This window comes from Eptatretus burgeri, chromosome 6 (genome assembly GCF_056783735.1).
Source record: "Eptatretus burgeri isolate ZD-2024b chromosome 6, Ebu_testis_v1, whole genome shotgun sequence".
NCBI classification, from domain to species: Eukaryota; Metazoa; Chordata; class Myxini; order Myxiniformes; family Myxinidae; genus Eptatretus; species Eptatretus burgeri.
In genome coordinates, this window is record NC_140966.1 from 103,713,883 (window position 1) to 103,736,596 (window position 22,714).

The following is a 22,714-nucleotide window of genomic DNA, read 5'->3' on the forward strand; positions in this document are numbered from 1 at the left end:
ACGAAGAGCCAGTAAGAAATGGAAATAATAAACGAGGTGACGGAGACGGAGATAGAGGAGATAGAGGGTGAATTGGATGAAACTACAGACAAACACACACAGGTAGAGCTCAGAGGGGACAATGGGGTCGAGCTTGGGGAATGTATCATGACCCGGTGCGAGCAGCAGGATAGCCTCCTTCAGGAACGGCGGGAGGAAGTATGCTCCCTTGAGGCGTATTGCGACGAGGTGGGTCCGGTCGTGCCGAACGGGGTGGAGCGGATGAGTGCTGTTAAAGGGTGCATGCGCAGCTTGGGGGGTAAAGAGATCCCTTGAGTTAACACGATTCCCCGAAGTGAATATCCCGGTGTATGTGGGTTAGAGTACGAGTGGTACAAGAGTGTCGAAAGGTGAGTATAGCATGAGTGAAATAGCATGCGTGAGTGCAATCGCATGCGTGAGTGCAATCGCATGTGTGAGTGCAATCGCATGCGTGAGTGCAATAGCATGCGTGCGTGAAACACAGACGGATCCAGACAGGAGACACGAATGGTGAGCCTGGAGGACCGCATAGGGTTATTCCGGTAACCGCGCCGGTCCCGCGAGATGCCACGTACGAGGCCCGTTCAGCATTTCGCGAATGGACCTTGCGCGCACCTCTTCGTGGATGGATTTCGGCACAGGAATGTCCCGCATTTCGGGAAAGACTGTCGCGTGGACGGTTAAAATGGCGGCGAGTGTTGAATGAATTTGGAACACCCGGGTTCCCACGTGAGCGCATGTGCGGGGCATCACGTGCTGCATGCTGCGTGTTTTGTGCGCGGAACGTGCGGAGTGGGTTCCCGGGACGATACGCTCGTGCTAACCTGCACGGCAAGCCACGCAGGTTCGGTGCGCAAGTGACGTCATCGCCGGGGATCTCGCGGCACGAATGCCGGGGAAACAGCGCACAGTCTCCCACGTGGGGAATCCCGCGAATGCGAGCACTTGTTGGGATGTGCAGGGTGACGTCATGGCTGCACGGATCGGTCATCGGAGCGGATGTTGGTATCGCCCATAAGGACGAACGGGCGTGCCGTAAACCATGGCGCTGCAGAGGGGGGAGGGGGGAAGCCTCGCTTCAAGTACATGACCCGTTGTTTGGGCATAGGAGCACTAGTTAGTGGGAAGGGTTAGCAATAGTTAGACTGGCTTCATGGGGACATGGGTTGTCCCTCATGGAGCCCATGGAATGGGTTAGTTGGAGGGATTTTAGGTCAGATTTAGAATGGGAAATGGATTTTTGGAGACATAGACAGACATGGAATGTGTAGTGGGGAAGTAGCTTAGCTACGTAGATTAAAAGGAACGTGCATTAGTTTAAGGGACGATGAGGGAGCACGAGTTAGTTAAGGGAATTTAGTTAGGAGAATGGCAGTGTGGAGTGTTGGTGTGAAATGAAAAATGTGTACAATGAGTGAGTGAGTATGGGTCAGTAGGCCCAAGTGTTAATGGAGCGAATGTGGAATGCATGGTGCGAATGACTGAGTGGGGGGAAGAGTGAATCCCACTCAAGTGACCCCAGGGTCAGTTTAATGTTAGTTAGTGGGTTAATTAAATTTACCAAATGGAGGTCGTTTTGTTGTTGGTGTTGAGTGAAGGCACGATACCCATTTGGAGGGGTGCAGGAGTAAAATTGAACGGCTGGGAGCGTGGCTTGGGAAGGTGAGTACCGAGTAGTGGGCACCCCGGGCACCAAAGTAGTCGGCCAGAGTAGGCCAAGGGTCCAAGGGACCTGGATAGTGTACTGGGCACGGGCGACCCGAGGAACGGGACCCGGAGCACCAAAGATGCCACATGGGCATGGAAGGAGGGCAATGCCAGGAAGGGCAAACCCCCATGTTCAGAGGGAGCAGGTAGGCTCGGAGACAGCCTCAGGGCCCGGGGGTGCCATAGTTAGAGTTCGGCAGAGGGGGAATCCCTGCCAATGAGCCACGCTGCCCAGCCATGCAATTGTGCAAGGGCACAAGTGAAAATTTGAGGGCTAGGCCCAAATTTATAATGGACACCAACACAGGCAATGGGAATCATGGTTTCTAGAACCGATAGTTTAAAGTGTCAGGCATTTTGGAAAGCCCCGGGGTAGTTTAAAGTTAATAAAAAGTAGGATAGTTAGGAAATGTACCCCTTCGCACCATCTATCCCTTTGCTCTCTGTAGGCCGCTGGACCCACCTTGGGTAAGATTGCTGAACTCTGTAGGAGGCCATTCTGAGGCTTCCTTGGGCCTCGAGACAGGACGTTAGTCTCTCCCTATTCCCCTCCAGAAAGGGAACGTAGGGGTTGGGAGTAGGCTAGGTTGACAGGATAGGTTAGCCGGACAAGGACAATAAGTGGGTTAGGGAGACGGAATTATAAAAAGGCAAAAAAAATAAATAAAAAAGAGAAAGGGGCTAAATTGGTGTTGTGTTGCAAATTAAGGGAGTGGGTATGGACAGAGACAGGCAAAGGCGATAGGTTGGGGGGGGGGGAGACAGTAGGGTAGGTCCGAGCTCGCTTTTGGAGCAGCCGGCACCACCGCAATCCCTCCGCGGAACCTCGCGGACCATCCTAGAGGCCGGCCAGCTTCACATGCCGGCCTGCTTGTGCTGTATCGCCTGTTCCGCATGGCCTTGCCTTGCCATGCCTTATTCACCTGCCTCTGCCATAACCACATGCCTGCTACCCTATTTGCATTTGCCCCTGTCTTCATCATCCATCAGCATGTGCGCCAGGATCGTCCAGTGTTTGCAAGGACTGCCCTGCAGGCAACCACACCACGGGAACTGCATTGAGCAGCCCGTGCACCGTTTCTTGCATCCAGTTCATTTCAGGGAGGAGCCAGGGACTGCATTGGGCAGCCGACTACCTCCCTGTTCTTGCACAAGGGAGCCAGAGACTGCATTGGGCAGCCTGGCTACCTCTTCAAATGGCCTGTGGGACGGCATATGGCATGCCGGGTTAAGGTGAGTTGCCTCCAGCAGCTGAAGACTGCAGAAAAAAAAAGAAGGTTCAGTGACAAAAGAGAGACTTTTTGAGCAGGCCCTGAAGACGTCTGGCCTTCAGTTGCGGAGCACTCACCCTCACATAACTGTTGACATTGCTCACATACATAAGAAACATTTTGGGAGTGATGGGGTAGTTTAACGGGTGAAGAAAAGATCATGTTCTTGTATGGGGGATGACTTGAGATGAGTTTGTGTTGAGATGATGGAAAGAGAGGGAGAGAGGGAGAGAGGGAGAGAGGGAGAGAGGGAGAGAGGGAAAGAGGGAGAGAGGGAGAGAGGGAGAGAGGGAAAGAGGGAGAGAGGGAGAGAGACAGAGAGTCAGAGAGACTTGTGACTTTTCAAGGAATCAATTGAAACGACAGAGGATGCTTGGTCTGTGGACAACTTCAGAGACCAGGTTGAATTTTTGTTGCACAACTGATTTATACAATTGACCACAGGTCGAACATAACATTGGAGAAAAAATATTTTCAGTTGTTTCAAGTGATTTAATTATTGATCACACAAAAAGTAGTGTGTGTGTGTGTGTGTGTGTGTGTGTGTGTGTGTGTGTGTGTGTGTGTGTGTGTGTGTATGTGTGTGTGTGTCATCCTTTTTCTCAGAGATGGCCAAACAGATCTTCATAAAACTTGCAGAGGTTCATCAGTGAGTGCTGAGGAGTGCCTTGGCAAAAAAACATTAAAAAATTCATCATTCTGTGGTGCCTCAGCCTTTGTAGCTATGTGAAAGGAAACATTATATGATCCCCAACCCCATTCAATTGTGGGTGAAGGAAAGTGATTTTTTTTTCCTCCACAAAAAAACAAAAACAAACTCGAAGGGTACTCGGTAGAGTGCATACCTCTGCCCCGTAATGCCTGATCCATGAGAACACATCTGGCTCAATACATTTTTGAAATATCATGCAAAATATAGTTTTTGAGCCCAATCTCTCAATGGTGAAGAATCAATGTAAAAATTCTTGTATCCAGATCCAGATTCGGATGTTCACCGAGATCGAATCAATTCTTCCTTGTCACACTTCCAACGTGTCCACCAAGTTTCATCCGAATCCGTCACAACTTTTTGAAATATCGTGCTCGATATCGTTTTTGGCCCTATCTCTCAATGGTGAAGAATCACTTTAAAATTCCAGTAGTCTGATCCGGATCCGGATCTTCACCAAAAGCTAATCACTTCATTCTTGTCACACACCCAACCTGCCCACAAAATTTCTTCGGAATCCGTGCACAATTTTTTTAGATATCCTGTACACAAACAAACAAACAGACAAACAAACAAGAAGAAGACGTCGTGCAGAACACGATACTTGCAAAATCCATTAAAAAAAATTGACCTCAAAAATAATTGGCTGGTTGAATTCAATGACGAAATATGCATCTCCTCTTCAAATTTCAAGTGAATCGGATGAAAATAGACAATTTTAGAAATCCGGCCTATGTTGACGTTTTGGCCGATGTGGACCTCAAAAATAATTGGTGGTTGAATTCAGTGACCTGAAATATATATATATATATATATATATATATATATATATATATATATATATATATATATATATATATATATATATATATATATATATATATATATATCCTCTTCAAATGGGATGAAAACTGAAGACTTTAGAAATACCACCTTCGTTGATGACCTTGGGCCAATGTTGATCTCAAAACGAATAGTTGGTTGAATTCATTGACCTGATATAAAAAAATGTTCTTCAAATTCAAGTCAATTGGATGAAAATTGAGGAATTTAGAAATCTCACGTCAGTTGTTGACCTTTGGCCTATGTTGACCTTAAAAATAATTCGGTCGTTGAATTCATTGACCTGAACTATAAATCGTTTTCAAATTTCAAGTCAATCGGATGAAAATTGTGGATTTTCAACAAACAGACAGACAGAATAACAAAATCGACTGATCAATACACTTGAAAAATCTTCGATTTTGCAAGAAACAAACAGACAGACAGACAGACAGAAAGGGGTGAAAACATAACCTCCTTCACCTTCAGTGGTGGAGGTAACAACAATTTGACTTCTTCAAAATGCCAACAGGATTAGTGCAGCACCAGGTAATGCCGGGTACCCAATGCTGGGAATATATAAATGTGAAATTTTTGATTGAATAACCATCCACTCGTGACCTCCCCCAAATACGCCTACTCCCTCTTCTTGGTGGAATTTCATGGAAAAAGCACAGCATCCAGTAGCAATGATGATGGATACTTTCAGCATTACCGTATAATTTCCACAAAGTGATTCACAAAACGAAAGGCAACAAAATAAATTTAAAGAGCGTGTCCAAACCTCTCATCACCTTTTTGATCCACAGCGTCCAAAGCTTCAGGTTCAACCTTTATAACGTGAAGATCTGCAAACACATCACATTAGAGACGAGGAATAAAGTTTGTGTACAGACAAGATCCAAAATTTAGAAATCAGACAATTTTACAATGAGCAATACCCTGAACTTTCCCCAAGATTCCAAGATTCTCCACATTTTACCAAAAACAATAGAAGCTGGATGGGTGCTCCGCTACAAGCATGCATTTAAAAGGACACGAATGATCTGCAGAGCTCTGTGAAGTGCACAAATAATTTGAGACATTATGAGTGAACAACTTCAGGGTGAGAGGACTGATTTGAATGAACACTTGTAATTTGAGAAAATGTGGATGAGAAACAATGAATTTAGTTTGATCAAACTTTATGACATCATTGTTGTTTCCTCAGCCACCTTAGGTGGAGGAGGTTGTGTGTTCACCACTGTTTGTTACTTGCGAAATTGAAGATTGGGAAGTATATACCCCTTAGACTTCTGATGACATTTACACCGTTTAGACCACAAAGACACCATGTCCCTAAGACCCTAAACAACTGTTGGAAATTGTCTGATCTGGTATTCTGTCACCAACTCTGGTACTGCACGTCAATGGCCTATCGGTTAGATTTTTAAACTCAGACCTTCATGCAACTTTTGCACCTGGGAGAGGTAGTGACAAGCTGGAGGCCCATTATTTTTGAGGTCAATAGGTCAAAGGTCAAGGTCACATCAATCGTCAGTTTTCATTCCATTCACTTGATATTGTCATGTCTGAGGCTCACTAACATGTTTGGCTCAACATCAGAAGTCTTGTGAATGCCTCACGGATTTTCCGAAATGGTCTCTTACTGCATTCAGATATTTCAATTTATGGTTACATTACTGTTCCCCAAGGATTATTTAATAAAAACCAAACCAGGCGGCGGAACACACCCAAGAGGCAACGGACAGGAAGATGTCTCATAATTATGAGGGTGTTTATGATAAAGAAAAGTACAGGAAGAGGACAGACAAGACATCATAAATGATATGGATCAAGCGATCAAGGGACGTACAGGGTGAGTCATAAGCCCCAGGACACGTTTTAGCTGCTTGTACAAGATTTGTTAAAACCATGTATTTATACTCATTTTTTTTCAGATAATACAAATAATACATGAAATTAAGATGGCAGACACCAGTCCATTTACAGTGGATGAGAGGCTGGTCGCAGTGGTGTGGTACCACGAGAGGAGAAACGCAAACAAGACAATGAAACAGGTGCAAGAAGACTTTGAGGAGTGTTTTGGGGTTTATGTAATATAATAATGTAATATTTTATTATTACTCCTGTTATTTTGTAGTACTATTATTACTGTAATATTTTCTTTACTCCTGGGGCTTATGACACATCCTGGTGGAAGGTGAAAACAAATCTTGTTTAAGCAGCTAAACTGTGTACTGGGACTTATGACTCGCCCTGTAGATATATATGAGGAGGTACACAAACTTATGCACAATTAATAAAAATATACCCTACAAAGGCGCCGACAATACTGATGCACATAAAGAACAATGGAGCAAGCGAGGTCTTGGATGGCACAAACCAACTGGTATATTTAGGTCGCTGGCGCACAAGCAAAGTGCTGCTTGGGATGGGCAGTTTTGCCGGAATGATACAGTCAAAGACAGAGAAAGAAGATGTGCTCGAATGGCAAAGGAAGATGATGTGGTGGAAGACCAGGAAAGAAAAAATGGTAGCCAAGCAGAGGTAAGTGAATGATGATTAATGGCTTAAAGTTCAGCACCAGTCCCCATGACTCTTGCATGATGTCCCGACCTTGCTTCACCCCCACCTTCTGGTCCGCCCTCCATACTTCGGAACCGCCTTTTCCTGCCACTGTCATTGGTTTCCTGATTAAAATTGTGAGAGATCCATACTCCGGGCCGTCCCGCCCGAGGGGCGGCTGCAATAAAAATAACAGTCTTCTGGTCTTCTTCCAGGCCGTACAACCTATTTCGCCATCATGGCTCACACACATTGGCCAGGCAGAATGTGGCAGTCCGAGCCGCTTCTATATAAATGAAAACGGGTTCTATATTTTCCCCTCCTCCCGAGCCACCTAGCCTTACACAAGTTCAGCCATTTTACAACCTTACACTGCCTCCCCTGTTTCCAAGTTACATACACTGCCTCCTAAGCATCATGTGTAACAAAACAACAGACTCTGTTCCCTGATACATGGCAATCTAACCTCTTCGAAACACACGGTCCATGTTACACTTACCGCAGTCGAGCTATGTACCCCTCCACCCCCTTCCACGTAACAATCTATATCTATTTTCTGTATATAAAACAAAAACACATGGGCGGACGGTGAACCCTCATTGAGGTGAAGCTTTGGTCGACCCATCTGAGTATGTCTATTAGCTACGTTTCGTTTGAACGTGAAAACATTTATTCATTATGTAATTGGACCATGACTACATCTGTTAATTCAGACCATTGGAACGTACCTTTTTAACATTTTACACTACTTGACCCTTGAGACCCATTGACCCCATTTAGACACCTGAAGACCTTTACACCCTTTAGACCACTTGACCTTTAGACTACTTAGACCAGAAAGACCCCCTTGACCCTTTAAAACCCAAAAGACCCTTTAGACCTCATGAGAACCCTCAGACCCCATTAGAATCCTGAGACGCCATTAGAACCGGTTCGGTAATAGTTTCATTATATATTATATTATTTATATTACAGACCCCTTAAACCATACTGGGCGTAGTGGCGTGCGCCTGTAATCCGGCTACTCGGAGGCTTGGGTTGGAGGATCGCTTGAGGACGGGAGCTCTGCGCTGGGCCACGCTATGAGAGGGTGTAGGGCAGCCCGGAATCATGGCGAAACCCAATCCTTATCCCCGTGTCATAAGAGGCAACCAGGGTTGCGTCAGGAAGGGCATCTGGCGTAAAACCTGTGCCAAATCAGTTTGCGGATCATAACGGATGATCCACTGTGGCAACCCCTAACGGGAGCAGCCGAAAGACGAACAACAACAACCCTTTAAACCCTTCAAAACCCTAAAGACTCTTTAGACCTCATTATAACCCTCAGACCCTATTAGAATCCTTAGACCCCATTAGAACCAGGTTCAGTAATCGACAAATGTGGACGACTGATCGGCACGCTCTCCAACCAGTTCTTCTCAGCTAAGTTCCCTGGACCATTTACATTATGTTTTGCTCTTCATGTTTATCGTCAACTTTTCTGTCCGAAACAGTGTCCTGCTATGTTAAATCGTCTAGTTCGTCTCTCGAGTTCAGTTGAGCCGACCTATGATATTCGAGTGTGCATCCCTTCTGTCTTCAGCCTCATTTTCACTTCTTTATTCCAGTTATTGTTACTTCTGAACCCTCAGCTCAATCCTTTTCCCCTCCTCCCACAAAAATTAAAACAAAATATTTCTCCTCCTTCACCCAGAAACAACAAAACATTCAGGAAAAACTCAATACCAAATAACTATCAACAAAGCCTGGCGTTGGCGTTGTGGTTAGGGTGGTGGCTTGGGATCCTGGGGTCCTGAGTTCAAGCCCTGTTGGCTGCTAAATTAACACCAGGGGGTTGAATCAGCCTGCCATCCTTCTGAGGTCGGCAAAATGAGCACCAGAGGACTGGTAATAGGGGCACTGCATCAGCGGCATAGACGTGCCCCTAACCAATGATGCAACCAGCAGCCAAAAAGGCTGCACACGATCGGTACTACCAACAACATCGGGGGGGGGGGGAGGGAGTTTAAACTCCACTCATAGTCCTATACCTTCTTTGCAATATCACAAAATTTAATGAAATGGTTCTCTTCTTTAAAATTGCAGACCATCACCTGAACTTGTTTTGTGTGGTGCTTGTGTAGTTTTATGTGGTGTATTTAATGTGGCGTTTGCGTACTGGTGTGTTACGTAATTAACAAGAGTCATAATTAGAACTACCACTTTATAACTGCTGGCAGTGATGAGATACCAAGACATCCTGTTTTATGTAACCCCACTTTGATTGGACACCTGACCCTGACCCTGACCCATGATGTTTTTTTAAATTATTATTCAATTTAATGCAGAATGGGATTAAAATAAATTCAATTCAAATGAAATGAAAGACCAAATAGGTACAGTCCTGCGTTGGAATCATCACAAGGAACCCGAACACACAAAAAATTAAGATGAAGTCATCAGGAGGAACCTGGATAGGATTTTCATTCAGCTGCTACTCCTCTATCCTCAAACCCATCTGGGCACAGCCAAGTGAGCCTTATCTCAAATTTAAAAAACAAAAACAAAAAAAAAAACAGAGCCCAGATCAAAAAACTAAAAAAATTCTGGCAGCCAGACCATGTGTCCGATCAAGTTGAACTTTAAAACATGTATTTCCCATCACTACTTCATCATAATTGTGAAGTTTCATGTCGATTGATCACGCGGTTCCAGAGAAAACATTATTTAATATTTTTCTTCAATCCAATATGGCTGTCAAACCATGCGACATATTAATGACTCCTTAACAAATTTGTACACCTAAGGCTTGGGGAATATTTTTGTGAAGTTTCCCCTTGATCTGTCCAGCCATTCTGGAGAATATTTTATAGGTTTTAGGGCTAATCTAATATCGCTGCCAAACCATGTGACCTATGACATCATATGTGTGAACCTTTTGTTCCTCATGGATAGGCAGTTATATATGTAAAGTTTTGTCTCGATCTGTTCAACCACTTCAGAGAAGAAGATTTTTGAAGGTTTTTAAAATTTTATTATTTCTAAACAACATGGCTGCCAAATCACATGACTGATGACATCATCATTTTTTTTTTCTGTGGACCATTTTATCCCCAGATGATTCTCAAAAATTTTCATGCAAATCAGATGTAGCGTTCTACATAGACAATTCTAACGTCATAACGTAGGCACCTATGACATCATAAAAAAAATCAAATTCCCCATGAGGAGAACTTACCATATGCCAAGTTTCAATTTTTTCCTTGGTGCAGTTTCATATACAGAGGTCCAAAGTTTTTCCAATATGGCTGCCACACCATGTGACGCATGACATCATAATAATCATTAAAACATTCTACATGAGAAGTCACAGCTATGGTGAAAATTTCATCTCAATCCGACAAGCGGTTGCGGATAAAAACACGAAAGTTCTCTGCGGACAAAAACAAAGACAGACAGACAAAAACAAACAAACAAACGGACCCAAGTGCAATACCCTCTCCTTAGGTGAAGGTAAATATACATATATGTGTGTGTGTGTGTGTGTGTGTGTGTGTGTGTGTGTGTGTGTGTGTGTGTGTGTGTGTGTGTGTGTGTGTGTGTGTGTGTGTGTGTGTGTGTGTGTGTGTGTGTGTGTGTGTATATATATATATATTTTTTTTTTGAGAGTTTTCCGCCCCGTCGGCGTGCGAGCGACCACTTTTAGCTAATCGCAGCCGCACGCCCACCGGACGTGGCAAACTTAGTCGCAGCTTTCGGATCAACGCCGAAATCCAGCTACGGGTATGTCTTTAATCACACCGTAAATAAGCCAACTATTCTGTCTGGGCGCGACAAGGTCTGATCACCGAATTGTCGATTTACCTAAGTATGCGTGCAGACAGAAATGCCGGGGATTTACACCTCGACGGGACCTGCTTGGAAACGAGCTGCTTAAAGGTCCCCTGACATGCAAAATAAACTTGTTATACGTCTATATATATATATATATATATATATATATATATATATATATATATATATATATATATATATATATATATATATATATATATATATATATATATATATATATATATATGTATATATATATGTATATGTATATATATATATATGTATATGTATATGTATATATATATATATTGTTGCGGATTCGCGCCCGCCGGCGTGCGAACGGCCACGTAACTCGAATCGTGGCACGTCGCCCACCGGACGGACAATCCCGTCGTGACCCTCTCGGACTAACGCCGGGAACTAGTCACGGGTGGGCCTTTCGGCCTCACCACGATCGTGCCAATCGGCCCCCCGCGTGGGATAGGGTTCCTCGCCAAATTTGACCTACCTAAGTACCCACACGGAGGGTAGACCGGGCGATCGCACCTCGCCGCAGGTCGACTTCGGACACGGGCCACTTTAAGCGACCCGTTCCGTACTATCGGGATAACCGAGCGGTGTTATCGTCAACCTGGACGGTTCGATTAATTATCGGGCGTATTTAGCCCACTACCAACCCTTTAAGTGAAGTAAGATGGAGATCCAATGAAAGAAAAGACGAAGCGAAACGGGAAAACAGTTCAACATAATTCACATTTATTTCGCGATGGCACACGGATAGCACACATATACAATTATACACCAAAAGCAAATGTAAAAGAAGAAGAAGAAACACACAATAATGCACAAAAAGCAAATGTAAAAGCAAAACACAATGCAGATCTACCACCGACTACCGAGCACACGGCAACACTTATACAGTTTTACTTCACAGACGGCGCCGACAACACATATACTCAAAGCAAAAGAAAAAGGGACCACCCTCCACTATGAGGGGGCAGACGGGCCTGGGGCCGAGACCGCGTCGAGCCTACCCGTCTGGTGATGAGCCGCAAAATGGCGGTGGCGCCCCGACTCCGCGGGCCTCGCGGACAGTGTCTGGTATGGGGTGGGAACGGGGCCCCCCTTCTCGCACTATCTCAGCGCGGGGGGAAACACGAGGGGGTTGTTGATGCTCGGGGGGATGAGGATATCTCGCTGGCTCGGGTCCCGCGACGAGCGTCTCCACCGCGACCTCGGTCGCGTTATCGGCCTCTCCTCTCCGCAGCTCCCCGACTCTGACACGAGCGCCCTCTCGACTGCCTTCGCCGCCGCCACCTCTCCAACTCTCCCACGCTCCACAGCTCCGTCCAACTGCTTTCTCCGACTCTTCTCTTGACTGACTCTTCCCAACTCAACTTGCTGCTTTTTTGGTGAGCGAACGCGGCCCTTTATAGCCCCCCTGGCTTCGCTCCTTCACCTTCGACCCTTTACCTCTGGCTGGCTCCCCATTGGACAGAGGAAAAGTGGGCGTGAATGCTTTTTGATCCGCGAATCTGCATATAGCGATTATACTCCCACGCACCTGGAGGCGGGGCCAAATCGCCCCATGCTCGCTGATAGGACGGAACAGAAGTGGGCGTGAATTGTTTTTGATCCGATTTCTCGGAAAGGTTGGTGTTTTTGCACCCGCTGCTCGGTGCGCGCCCTGCACGAGTCCAGTATCGGTGCCCACAAGCGGCGCGGGAATGGCGGTGATGCGATGGTGCGAGGGCGAGTTGTGACGGTAAGGGTCGTGGCTGTTGGTGTGAAGCGGCGTTGCGGTTGGTGGTTGTTGTGTGATGGCTGTTGAGACGTGGTTGGTGGTGGTAGTAATGGCGGCTGATCCAAAATAAAGATAGTAAAAGAAAAACGGCTATCCTGAAGGGTCGCAGCCCGCATGAATGACATTTATTCCCTCGAAACAACGGGTTTGGGCCTAACTACACATATACTTACAGAGATATCTCACCTAAGGGACCTGAATGGTGGTTTGCGAATTTCGTCAACCACAACACTACCCCCTCCCCTTTTTACAGACTCGTCCCGAGTCGTCAAATTTTCGTGTGCCATCATGTGTAGTTTTCCCCTAGTACATTTTACCTACGGATCCCTGAGTGCGACATTCATGGTATTCATGTCCCCAAAATAAATAACCTGAGGGCTGAGTAACTACCTCAACAAACTCACTCACACGGACGACTTAAATAAAATTGCCGGCGCTAGGACAGACATGCCGGGGGCGCACTCATATTTACAGTACATCTTAACCTTAACTTACAAATTTTACACTAAACCATGGCCCAGGATCAATGAACTCTGCAAAAAGAAAGCAGTTAGCAGGGAGCCAGGCTGCTCACATGCAGTCTCTGGCTCAAACAATGCAGGTGACAGGGAACGTGGCCAGCTGCTCACTCGCAGTCCAAGGCCTTCCCTTTTGAACTGAACGCAGTGAACCACAACGGTGCATGAGCTGCACAAACGCAGTCTCCGTGCCAGCTCAAGTGGCACACGCAATGAACACAACGAATGGATGGATGAATGGATGGACGCAAGCACGGTGCACGGGCCGCCATTGCAGGCCCGTGTTGTAGCTGCCAACAGGGCAGTTCTCGCAGCTTGCAAACTGTTGCTTTCTGATCCTGGCGCACATGGCAATGAACAGGGGGGGGGGGCAAAGCAAAAAATGAACGGGGCTGGTGAACAGGGGCAGTGGGCATGGCATGGCAAAGGCAGCAGGCAAACACAGCCTGCAGAACCAGGCCGCTGCAGGCAAACACAACCGGCAGACGAACTGGCCGGCACAGGCCTTGCAGAAAACAGCTGCAGACGATCCAGCCGGCACAGGCCTTGCAGCAAAACAACAGCTGCCGATGAAGTGGGCCGGCCTTTGCCTTGCAGCAACGCAGCCAGCAGATGAAGCTGGCCAGCCTTTGCCGTTCGGTGGAGGTTGGTGGAGGGAGTGCGGTGGTGCTGGCCACTCGGAAGGCGGGCTCGGACCTACCCTACGGTCTCCCTCCCACCTATCGCCTTTGCCTGTCACTGTCTATACCCACTCCCTTAATTTGTCAAACCCCAATTTAGCCCCAACTTGTATGTATATATATATATATATATATATATATATATATATATATATATATATATATATATATATATATATATTTTTAACTTCCCCACTATAAATCGTCCCCTAACCCCCTGTACTGTCCTTGTTCGGCTAACCTATCCTGTCACCTAGCCTACTCCCAACCCCTACGTTCCCTTCCCGGAGGGGAATAAGGGAGAGCTAACGTCCTGTGTCGAGGCCCAACGAAGCCTCAGCATGGCCTCCCCAGAGTTCAGCGATCTATAACACATAGTGGGTCCAGCGGCCCACAACGAGAGCGAGGGGATGGATGGTGCGGAGGGGTACACTTCCTAATCTACCCTATCCATTTAACTGTTAAACTACCCCGGGGCTTTCAACAAGCGCCTCTCGCTTAAACCATTGGTTCTAACAACCCAGATTCCCGTCGCCTGTGTTGGTGTCGTCACAATTTCGGGCCTCGCCCCCCAATTTTCTCTCCGTGCCCTGACACGGTTTCATGGCTGGGACGCGTGGCTCCCTTTGGCAGGCACGACCCTCTGCCGAATCTCCCGCTATGGCACCCCCGGGCACTACACTGCCTCCGAGCCTACCAGCTCCCTAACACCGGGGAGTGCCCCCCATGGCACCTCCCCTGAAACGCACACATGGCAGGCTGGCTTCCCGGGCCCCTTTCCGAGGGTCACCCGTGCCCACAACACTGCCCACGCGGCTAATGGCGCCCCGGGCCCCCGCACCAAGCAGGCGCACCTGTGCCCACTACGCTATCCCGGCCCCCCATGGGCCCTTGGCCTACTACGGCCGACTAGCCTGGTGCCCGGGGTACCCACTCAGCGATACTCACCTTTCGCAGCCACACTCCCAGCCCGTCAACAGGGCTCCTGCACCCCTCCAAACGGGTTTCGAGCCTACATTCACATCAACAGCAAAACGACTTCCATATTTGTCAATTTGACTAACCCACTAACTCAGTCTACACTGACCCCGGGGTCCCTTGGGCGGGAGTCACTCCTCCCCCCAATCACTCATCGCACCATGCAGTCCCCATTCGCTCCATACACACAGACCCGCTGGCCTCACTCACTCACCAAGCACATGCTTCCACTTCACTCACCAACTCTTCAACACACTCACCGCTGAACTCTGCCATCCTTCTATCTGCATCCCCTAACTAACTCGTGCTCCCACGTCGTCCCTTAAACCACAGCACGTTCCTTTTAACACTACGTAGCTAAGCTACGTCCCCACTACACATTCACAAGTCTGTCACTGTCTTCAAATGTCCCAAAAATCAATTTCCCAACCTAAATCTGACTACAATCCCTCTAACTAATCCATTCCACGGACTCCATGAGGACTTACCCCTGCCCCATGAAGTCGGTCTAACTAAGCTAACCCTTCCCCCTAACTAGTTTCCATCCTGTGCCCTGGTAAGGGGGTCTTCCACCCCTTGCCAGGGAATCCTGTGCACCGGAAAGTGAGGCTTACTGTTTTTTTTTGTTTTTTTTTTCACATGCGCAGCACCAGCGCGGCAACTCACAGCTCGCGCTCTTTGCACCTGCCTGTGACGTCATGCAGCTGCACGTGTACCTCGTCCCTCCTTGGACGGTACCATCCGGCAGGGATACCCCTCCTGCCGGATTCCAACCCCGCGTGCAGCCATGACGTCACCGTGCGCATCAAAAAAAAACACAAGCCCCACGTCTCGAGGGGTTCCCCACGCGAACACGTGCTTTGCCCGTTGGAGCTTAACACACACGATCGCGTGGAGAACCCGTCCGGTCCAAATCCGTAATCCTGCCTAAACTTTGTCCGTCCGCGGGATCGGCAAATCCACCGCGTGCGTTTCCGGACCGGGACTTCACTCTCGCAAGCGAGCACGTGGGGGTCTCGTGCGTTGCACAGCACGGACCTCGTGCTCGCTGCTCGGTGAACCCGGCACGGTCCCCAAAACAGCTACAGCCGCTACCCGGCTTTCTTTCCTCTGTCGCAGTCTCCGTCGCCATTCAACACACGCACTCCCGCGTGTTACGACGCTCATACTCCATTCCATTGAACTCACACCGGGAGACGCGGCTGCATGTTCACACATGCCCACCGACATCTCCCTTACATACCGCTCTCTCACACACACCGTCTCCCTTGCACTCGGCCGTTCACTCACGCATGCCATCTCCCTCGCACACGTGGCTCCACTCACTCGCGGCCTTCCACTCACTCGTGCCATTTCCCTCACACAAACCATACCACTCACACACGCGGGGGCACTCGCCCGCGGTGTCTCACTCACACATCGTGCCTCACTCACACCCGCGGGGGCACTCATCCGCGGTGCCTCACTCATACACCGTGCCTCACTCACACACGCGGGGGAACTCATCCGCGGTTCCTCATCCACACACGGCGTGCTGGGAAGCACGTACTCCGGCACAGTCGCCACCACACCACTCACACACGGGGTCGCTTCCACACACGGGGTCTTTGTCACCCACCCGGTCGCTCTCACACACGCCCTTGCACCCACGCTATGCGTGCGTTGCAGCACGCATTTCGCCACACTCGTGAACACACACCTCGACACCACACACACCGGGACAACCACACTGGGGATTTGTGTCCCCACAAGGGTCTCCGGGGCCTCTATACCCCCCAAGCTCGGCGTGCACCTGTCCACAGCACCCGTCCCCTCAACCTCGCAAAGCACGACCGAACCCACCTGGTCGTGACTCGCCTCAAGGGGGAATACTCCCTCCCCTCGTTCCTGGAGGAGGCCATCCCGCTGCTCGCACTGGGTCTCCACCCAGTCCACCAGCTCACCCCCACTATCCTCCACTACCTCCGTGTGTGTGTGTACGTCTCTAGCCTTGTCATCATGCAGTCTCTCCTCTATTTTTTCTGTCTCCCGTGTCTCTATACATTTATAAGTTTCTGTTGTCCCCTCCTGTCTATTAGTCTCCGCTTCTTTCTGGCGTCTTTCCCTTATCTTTATGTAGGTCAACCTTGCTTTCTCCTTAAGTCGCTCCCGTCCTTCCCTGTTTTTCACTCCTTGCTCTTTCACGATCTCCGCGTACCTCATCCTTGCTTTCCGTCTTAATTGTTCTTTTCTCTCCCTCGCAATTCCTTTCACCTCGTCTCTTATCTCCCTCGTGCACGTCTCCGTCACGCTTCTCGCCCAATACGTCCCCCGAATTATTTTTTCCTTACCCGCCTCCACCGCGGGCCCGACAGCCGTTGCACTCCCTCCCAGCTCGTTCACTCCCACACGTGGAGTCACCATTTTAAGCTCCCGGTTACTGCCTTCATGCCCGCCTGCAGGCTTCGGCCCATGCTCTGCGTCTCACCCCGCAGCTCTTTCATTTCTTCCTTCATGTTTGTTTCCATTTCGTTCATTTGCTGTGTATTCGCATCCATTTTCGTTTTCACTTCGTTCATTTGCTTGTTCATGCCTTTTATTTCGTTCGTGTTTGTTTCCATTTTTGTTTTCATTTCGTGCATGTCCCCACTGATTCCTGCCAGCATGGCGCATAGCTGGGCCATGTCGGGTGCGCTTGGGTGAGCCGATTCGGCAAGGATCGGGAGGTTTTGGCGGAGGGGGGGGAGGGGAGGTGTCATACACCGCGGCCGCCGCCGCACCTATTTCGGGCTCTGGGTTCAGTTGGGCGAGTTCGTGTTCCTGCACAACCAACATTTCCTGCTCGGGGTTTTCATCCTGGACCATGGATTCTACACATTCTACATTCATTTCTAATACCCCCGGCTCCCGCTCGCCTTGAGACGCCATCTTATTTCTCATAAAGGGTTAATTTGAATCGCTCGTAATTTGGAGGGAATCGGGGGTCGCTCCTCTCACCCCTGGACCGATTCCCGTGAATTTAGCTGGAGACAGGAGAGCCCGTTTTCCCGTTCTCCGATACCAGTGCCGCGAGGAGGGCGATGAGTTTATATCGCACGACCTGACACCAGTGTTACGGATTCGCGCCCGCCGGCGTGCGAACGGCCACGTAACTCGAATCGCGGCACGTCGCCCACCGGACGGACAATCCCGTCGTGACCCTCTCGGACTACCGCCGGGAACTAGTCACGGGTGGGCCTTTCGGCCTCACCACGATCGTGCCAATCGGCCCCCCGCGTGGGATAGGGTTGCTCGCCAAATTCGACCTACCTAAGTACCCACACGGAGGGTAGACCGGGCGATCGCACCTCGCCTTAGGTCGACTTCGGACACGGGCCACTTTAAGCGACCCGTTCCGTACTATCGGGATAACCGAGCGGTGTTATCGTCAGCCTGGACGGTTCGATTAATTATCGGGCGTATTTAGCCCACTACCAACCCTTTACGTGAAGTAAGATGGAGATCCAATGAAAGAAAAGACGAAGTGAAACGGGAAAACAGTTCAACATAATTCACATTTATTTCGCGATGGCACACGGATAGCACACATATACAATTATACACCAAAAGCAAATGTAAAAGAAGAAGAAGAAACACACAATAATGCACAAAAAGCAAATGTAAAAGCAAAACACAATGCAGATCTACCACCGACTACCGAGCACACGGCAACACTTATACAGTTTTACTTCACAGACGGCGCCGACAACACATATACTCAAAGCAAAAGAAAAAGGGACCACCCTCCACTATGAGGGGGCAGACGGGCCTGGGGCCGAGACCGCGTCGAGCCTACCCGTCTGGTGATGAGCCGCAAAATGGCGGTGGCGCCCCAACTCCGCGGGCCTCGCGGACAGTGTCTGGTATGGGGTGGGAACGGGGCCCCCCTTCTCGCACTATCTCAGCGCGGGGGGAAACAGGAGGGGGTTGTTGATGCTCGGGGGGATGAGGATATCTCGCTGGCTTGGGTCCCGCGACGAGCGTCTCCACCGCGACCTCGGTCGCGTTATCGGCCTCTCCTCTCCGCAGCTCCCCGACTCTGACACGAGCGCCCTCTCGACTGCCTTCGCCGCCGCCACCTCTCCAACTCTCCCACTCTCCACAGCTCCATCCAACTGCTTTCTCCGACTCTTCTCTTGACTGACTCTTCCCAACTCAACTTGCTGCTTTTTTGGCGAGCGAACGTGGCCCTTTATAGCCCCCCTGGCTTCGCTCCTTCACCTTCGACCCTTTACCTCTGGCTGGCTCCCCATTGGACAGAGGAAAAGTGGGCGTGAATGCTTTTTGATCCGCGAATCTGCATATAGCGATTATACTCCCATGCACCTGGAGGCGGGGCCAAATCGCCCCATGCTCGCTGATAGGACGGAACAGAAGTGGGCGTGAATCGTTTTTGATCCGATTTCTCGGAAAGGTTGGTGTTTTTGCACCCGCTGCTCGGTGCGCGCCCTGCACGAGTCCAGTATCGGTGCCCACAAGCGGCGCGGGAATGGCGGTGATGCGATGGTTGCGAGGGCGAGTTGTGACGGTAAGGGTCGTGGCTGTTGGTGTGAAGCGGCGTTGCGGTTGGTGGTTGTTGTGTGATGGCTGTTGAGACGTGGTTGGTGGTGGTAGTAATGGTAGTAATGGCGGCTGGTCCAAAATAAAGATAGTAAAAGAAAAACGGCTATCCTGAAGGGTCGCAGCCCGCATGAATGACATTTATTCCCTCTAAACAACGGGTTTGGGCCTAACTACACATATACTTACAGAGATATCTCACCGTATCCGTCGGTGAGATATCCATAAATCCGTCGTCCGTCCGACTCGGCCGATAAATCCGTCGTCCGTCCGACTCGGCCGATAAATCCGTCGTCCGTCCGACTCGGCCGATAAATCTGACGTGCTGTAGCTTTTATTTATTATTTTCTTTTTTTTCATTGCTTTCTACTGGCGCAACATGACGACAGTAGGAATAAAATAAATAAAAATGCAACAGAACGTCAGATTTATCGGACTACTCCAGACAATTATGTCACAAGGTGTGTACTGCACACAAGTTTTCATCGTATCCGGACAGCGAGATTGCTTCGTTTTATGCGCGGAGAGATACGGCTGATGACATGGGCGGCCTTGTTTGTGATTAATTCGCCGCGGAGAAACATATCTGCTGTGCTGTTCACGTCACCTCACTAAAATATTTCTGATAACGAGCAGTATGTAAGTCAAATTTACATTGTTGAATTACCAAGAGGATTTAGTCTAACCAGTTGTTATTTCCGAGTCTTCCTTCGACGTCCTCCCGATCATCATGAACTCCGGGAATTTCATCGCCATTTTTCTCTGCTTGTCCTGTTTCGGGCTCGAACTGGTAAGGCCGTACTTCATTTCCAGCTGCCTGAACTTCACCTCCCGCGACTATGTTATCCAACAATTCTCTTTGTGATTCAGACGAAAATCCTTCATTTCTCTCACACTCACTGTCGTTACCAGACAAATCAAAGTCCATGTCATCCATTATTCAAAACCAAATGTTCGATTTATTTTTTAAAGCAGAAATGAACGAAGTGATTGAGATGACCAATCAAAAATGGAAACACACAGAAAACCAATACAATCATGTAGACCACAAACCCGAGTAATTTACGTGCAGCCTCTGACATACTGTACGTGACGTCATGTGGGTTACGCCCCTTTCAGGAGAATTTTTAGGGGCGTTCCCGAAGACGTTTGTTTTTTTTAATTTTACATTTTACAGAATGAGTTTTGTGAAAAAAACATTGTCAGATCTGAAATCACGATGAAAAACTCCTATAGGACATATATAAATGAAATTTATGTACTTTCGCATGTCAGGGGACCTTTAAGCAGCTCGCTCCGTTTGCGATTTGCTGAGCGGTGTATATCGCCAAGCCCTGCCGGATCCGATTACTTTATCGGCTATTTAAAAGCCAGCTAATATCCCGAACGCAATACAGCAGCTCAATTGAGGGAAAGGATGCAACGAACAGATGAACATTCAAACAATGACATTTATTTCACACGCGACACATGCATGCAAACACGTATGCAATCAAACACGTATGCAATCATGCAGTGAATAAAGCAATGCAGGAACGAGCAAGACAAAGAACTACAACAGTTCTATTATTATTTACACAATCACTTAACAGTTCATTACTTGATGGACAAGGCGCCACGACATTTATACAAAGAAAAACCCCAGGAAAGGAAAGGGCAGAACTGGACCTCGTGGGTCTTTAATAGTTCACGGAGCTGTGGAGACCGCAAGAGCTCCGAGAGGCCGTGCTGGTTACCTGTCACCCTCGTGGTGACTCGCTGGGCCCTGGTTCGGCGACCCTCGGTGGCCCTGCCCGCACTCCGCTGGACTCCACCCGTGCCTTCAACGGCGATCCGGCTGGCGACTCCTCTCCGGCTCCACCGGCACCTCCATCGACCAAAGAGAGAGAGAGACCAAGCAGAGGGACCCTCTTTCCACTCGCTGACAGACTCCGCTGCACTCCCAGACTGCAGCTCCCAGACTTCAGATGATTGCAGCTAGACTCCGCTCCCAGACTGCAACTCACAGACTTCAGACGATTGCAGCTAGACTCCGCTCCCAGACTGCAACTCACAGACTTCAGACGATTGCAGCTCGACTCTGCTCCCAGACTGACTGCTTGGTGTTTCAGCCCGGCCTTTTATCGCCCCGGCACCTCGCCCCTCCCTTCGAGCGCGCGGAGGAAAAATCCAAAAAGTGTTGTCGCTGTTTTTCTTCGGAGCAACGGTTTTTTTACCGTTGTTTCCGTTTTCTTTCTTGTTGAGTATCCATCGCGTTGGGTGGCAGAGATGTTATTCGTTGGGGAGGCCGTTGTCTGTGGGGATGTTGGTGGTTGTGGAGGTGGTTGTGGTTGTTGTGGTTGGCGCTGTGGTGGGGATGGCGTGGTTGTTGAGAGGCGGTTGTGTTTGTTCCAAAATAAAGATAGCAAAAGAGTAATGGCTGACTCAAAGATCACAGCCCGGTTACACGAATAAATCCCTTTCGACATGTGTGGGGAAATCTAATCTGAACACTCACGTATCGACATAACTGATCTCTGGGAAGCCTGAATGGTGTTCTGTGAATTTCCACAACCATAACTATATATATACATATATATACATACATACATATATATATATATATATATATATATATATATATATATATATATATATATATATATATATATATATTGTTGCGAATTCGCACCCGCCGGCGTGCGAACGGCCACGTGACTCGAATCGCGGCACGTTGCCCACCGGACGGACAATTCTGTCGTGACCCTCTCGGACTAACGCCGGGAGCTAGTCACGGGTGGGCCTTTCGGCCTCACCACGATCGTGCCAATCGGCCACCCGCGTGGGATAGGGTTGTTCGCCAAACTCGACCTACCTAAGTACCCACACGGATGGTAAACCGGGCGATCGTACCTCGCCGCAGGTCGACTCCGGACACGAGCCGCTTGGGCGACCCGTTCCGTACTATCGGGATAACCGAGCGGTTTTATCGTCGGCCTCGACGGTTCCGATTAATTATCGGGCGTTTTCAGCCCACTACAAACGAACCCTTTACGTGAAGCAAGATGGAGATTCAATTAAAGAAAAGACGAAGCGAAACGGGAAAAAAGTTCAACATAATGCACATTTATTCCGCGGCACACGGAGAGCACACATATACAGCCAAACAGAATGCACATATATCAAATGCAACAAAATAAACAATGACGCAGAGATACTCCCGAATATGCGTACAAACGGCAGCACTTATACGTTTTTACTTCAAA

General features: G+C 48.6%; 1 protein-coding gene and 1 pseudogene across 5 annotated transcripts in view; one reads left to right on the forward strand and one right to left on the reverse strand.

Annotated features, from left to right (window-relative positions):
- The window catches only part of LOC147025509 (uncharacterized), a 71,279-nt gene that overhangs the window by 8,396 nt on the left and 40,169 nt on the right, over positions 1–22,714 (reverse strand). For 3 of the 5 annotated variants that reach the window (XM_085886999.1, XM_085886998.1, XM_085886997.1), the window contains one exon: positions 5,325–5,378. In XM_085886999.1, coding sequence (XP_085743125.1) covers positions 5,325–5,378 — 54 coding nt within the window. Of the gene's footprint in view, positions 1–5,314; positions 5,379–10,315; positions 10,386–22,714 lie in introns of all 5 variants that reach the window. The other 2 variants (XM_085887001.1, XM_085887000.1) reach the window with 2 other exon arrangements.
- LOC147025510 (signal recognition particle RNA) lies at positions 8,088–8,228 on the forward strand (annotated as a pseudogene).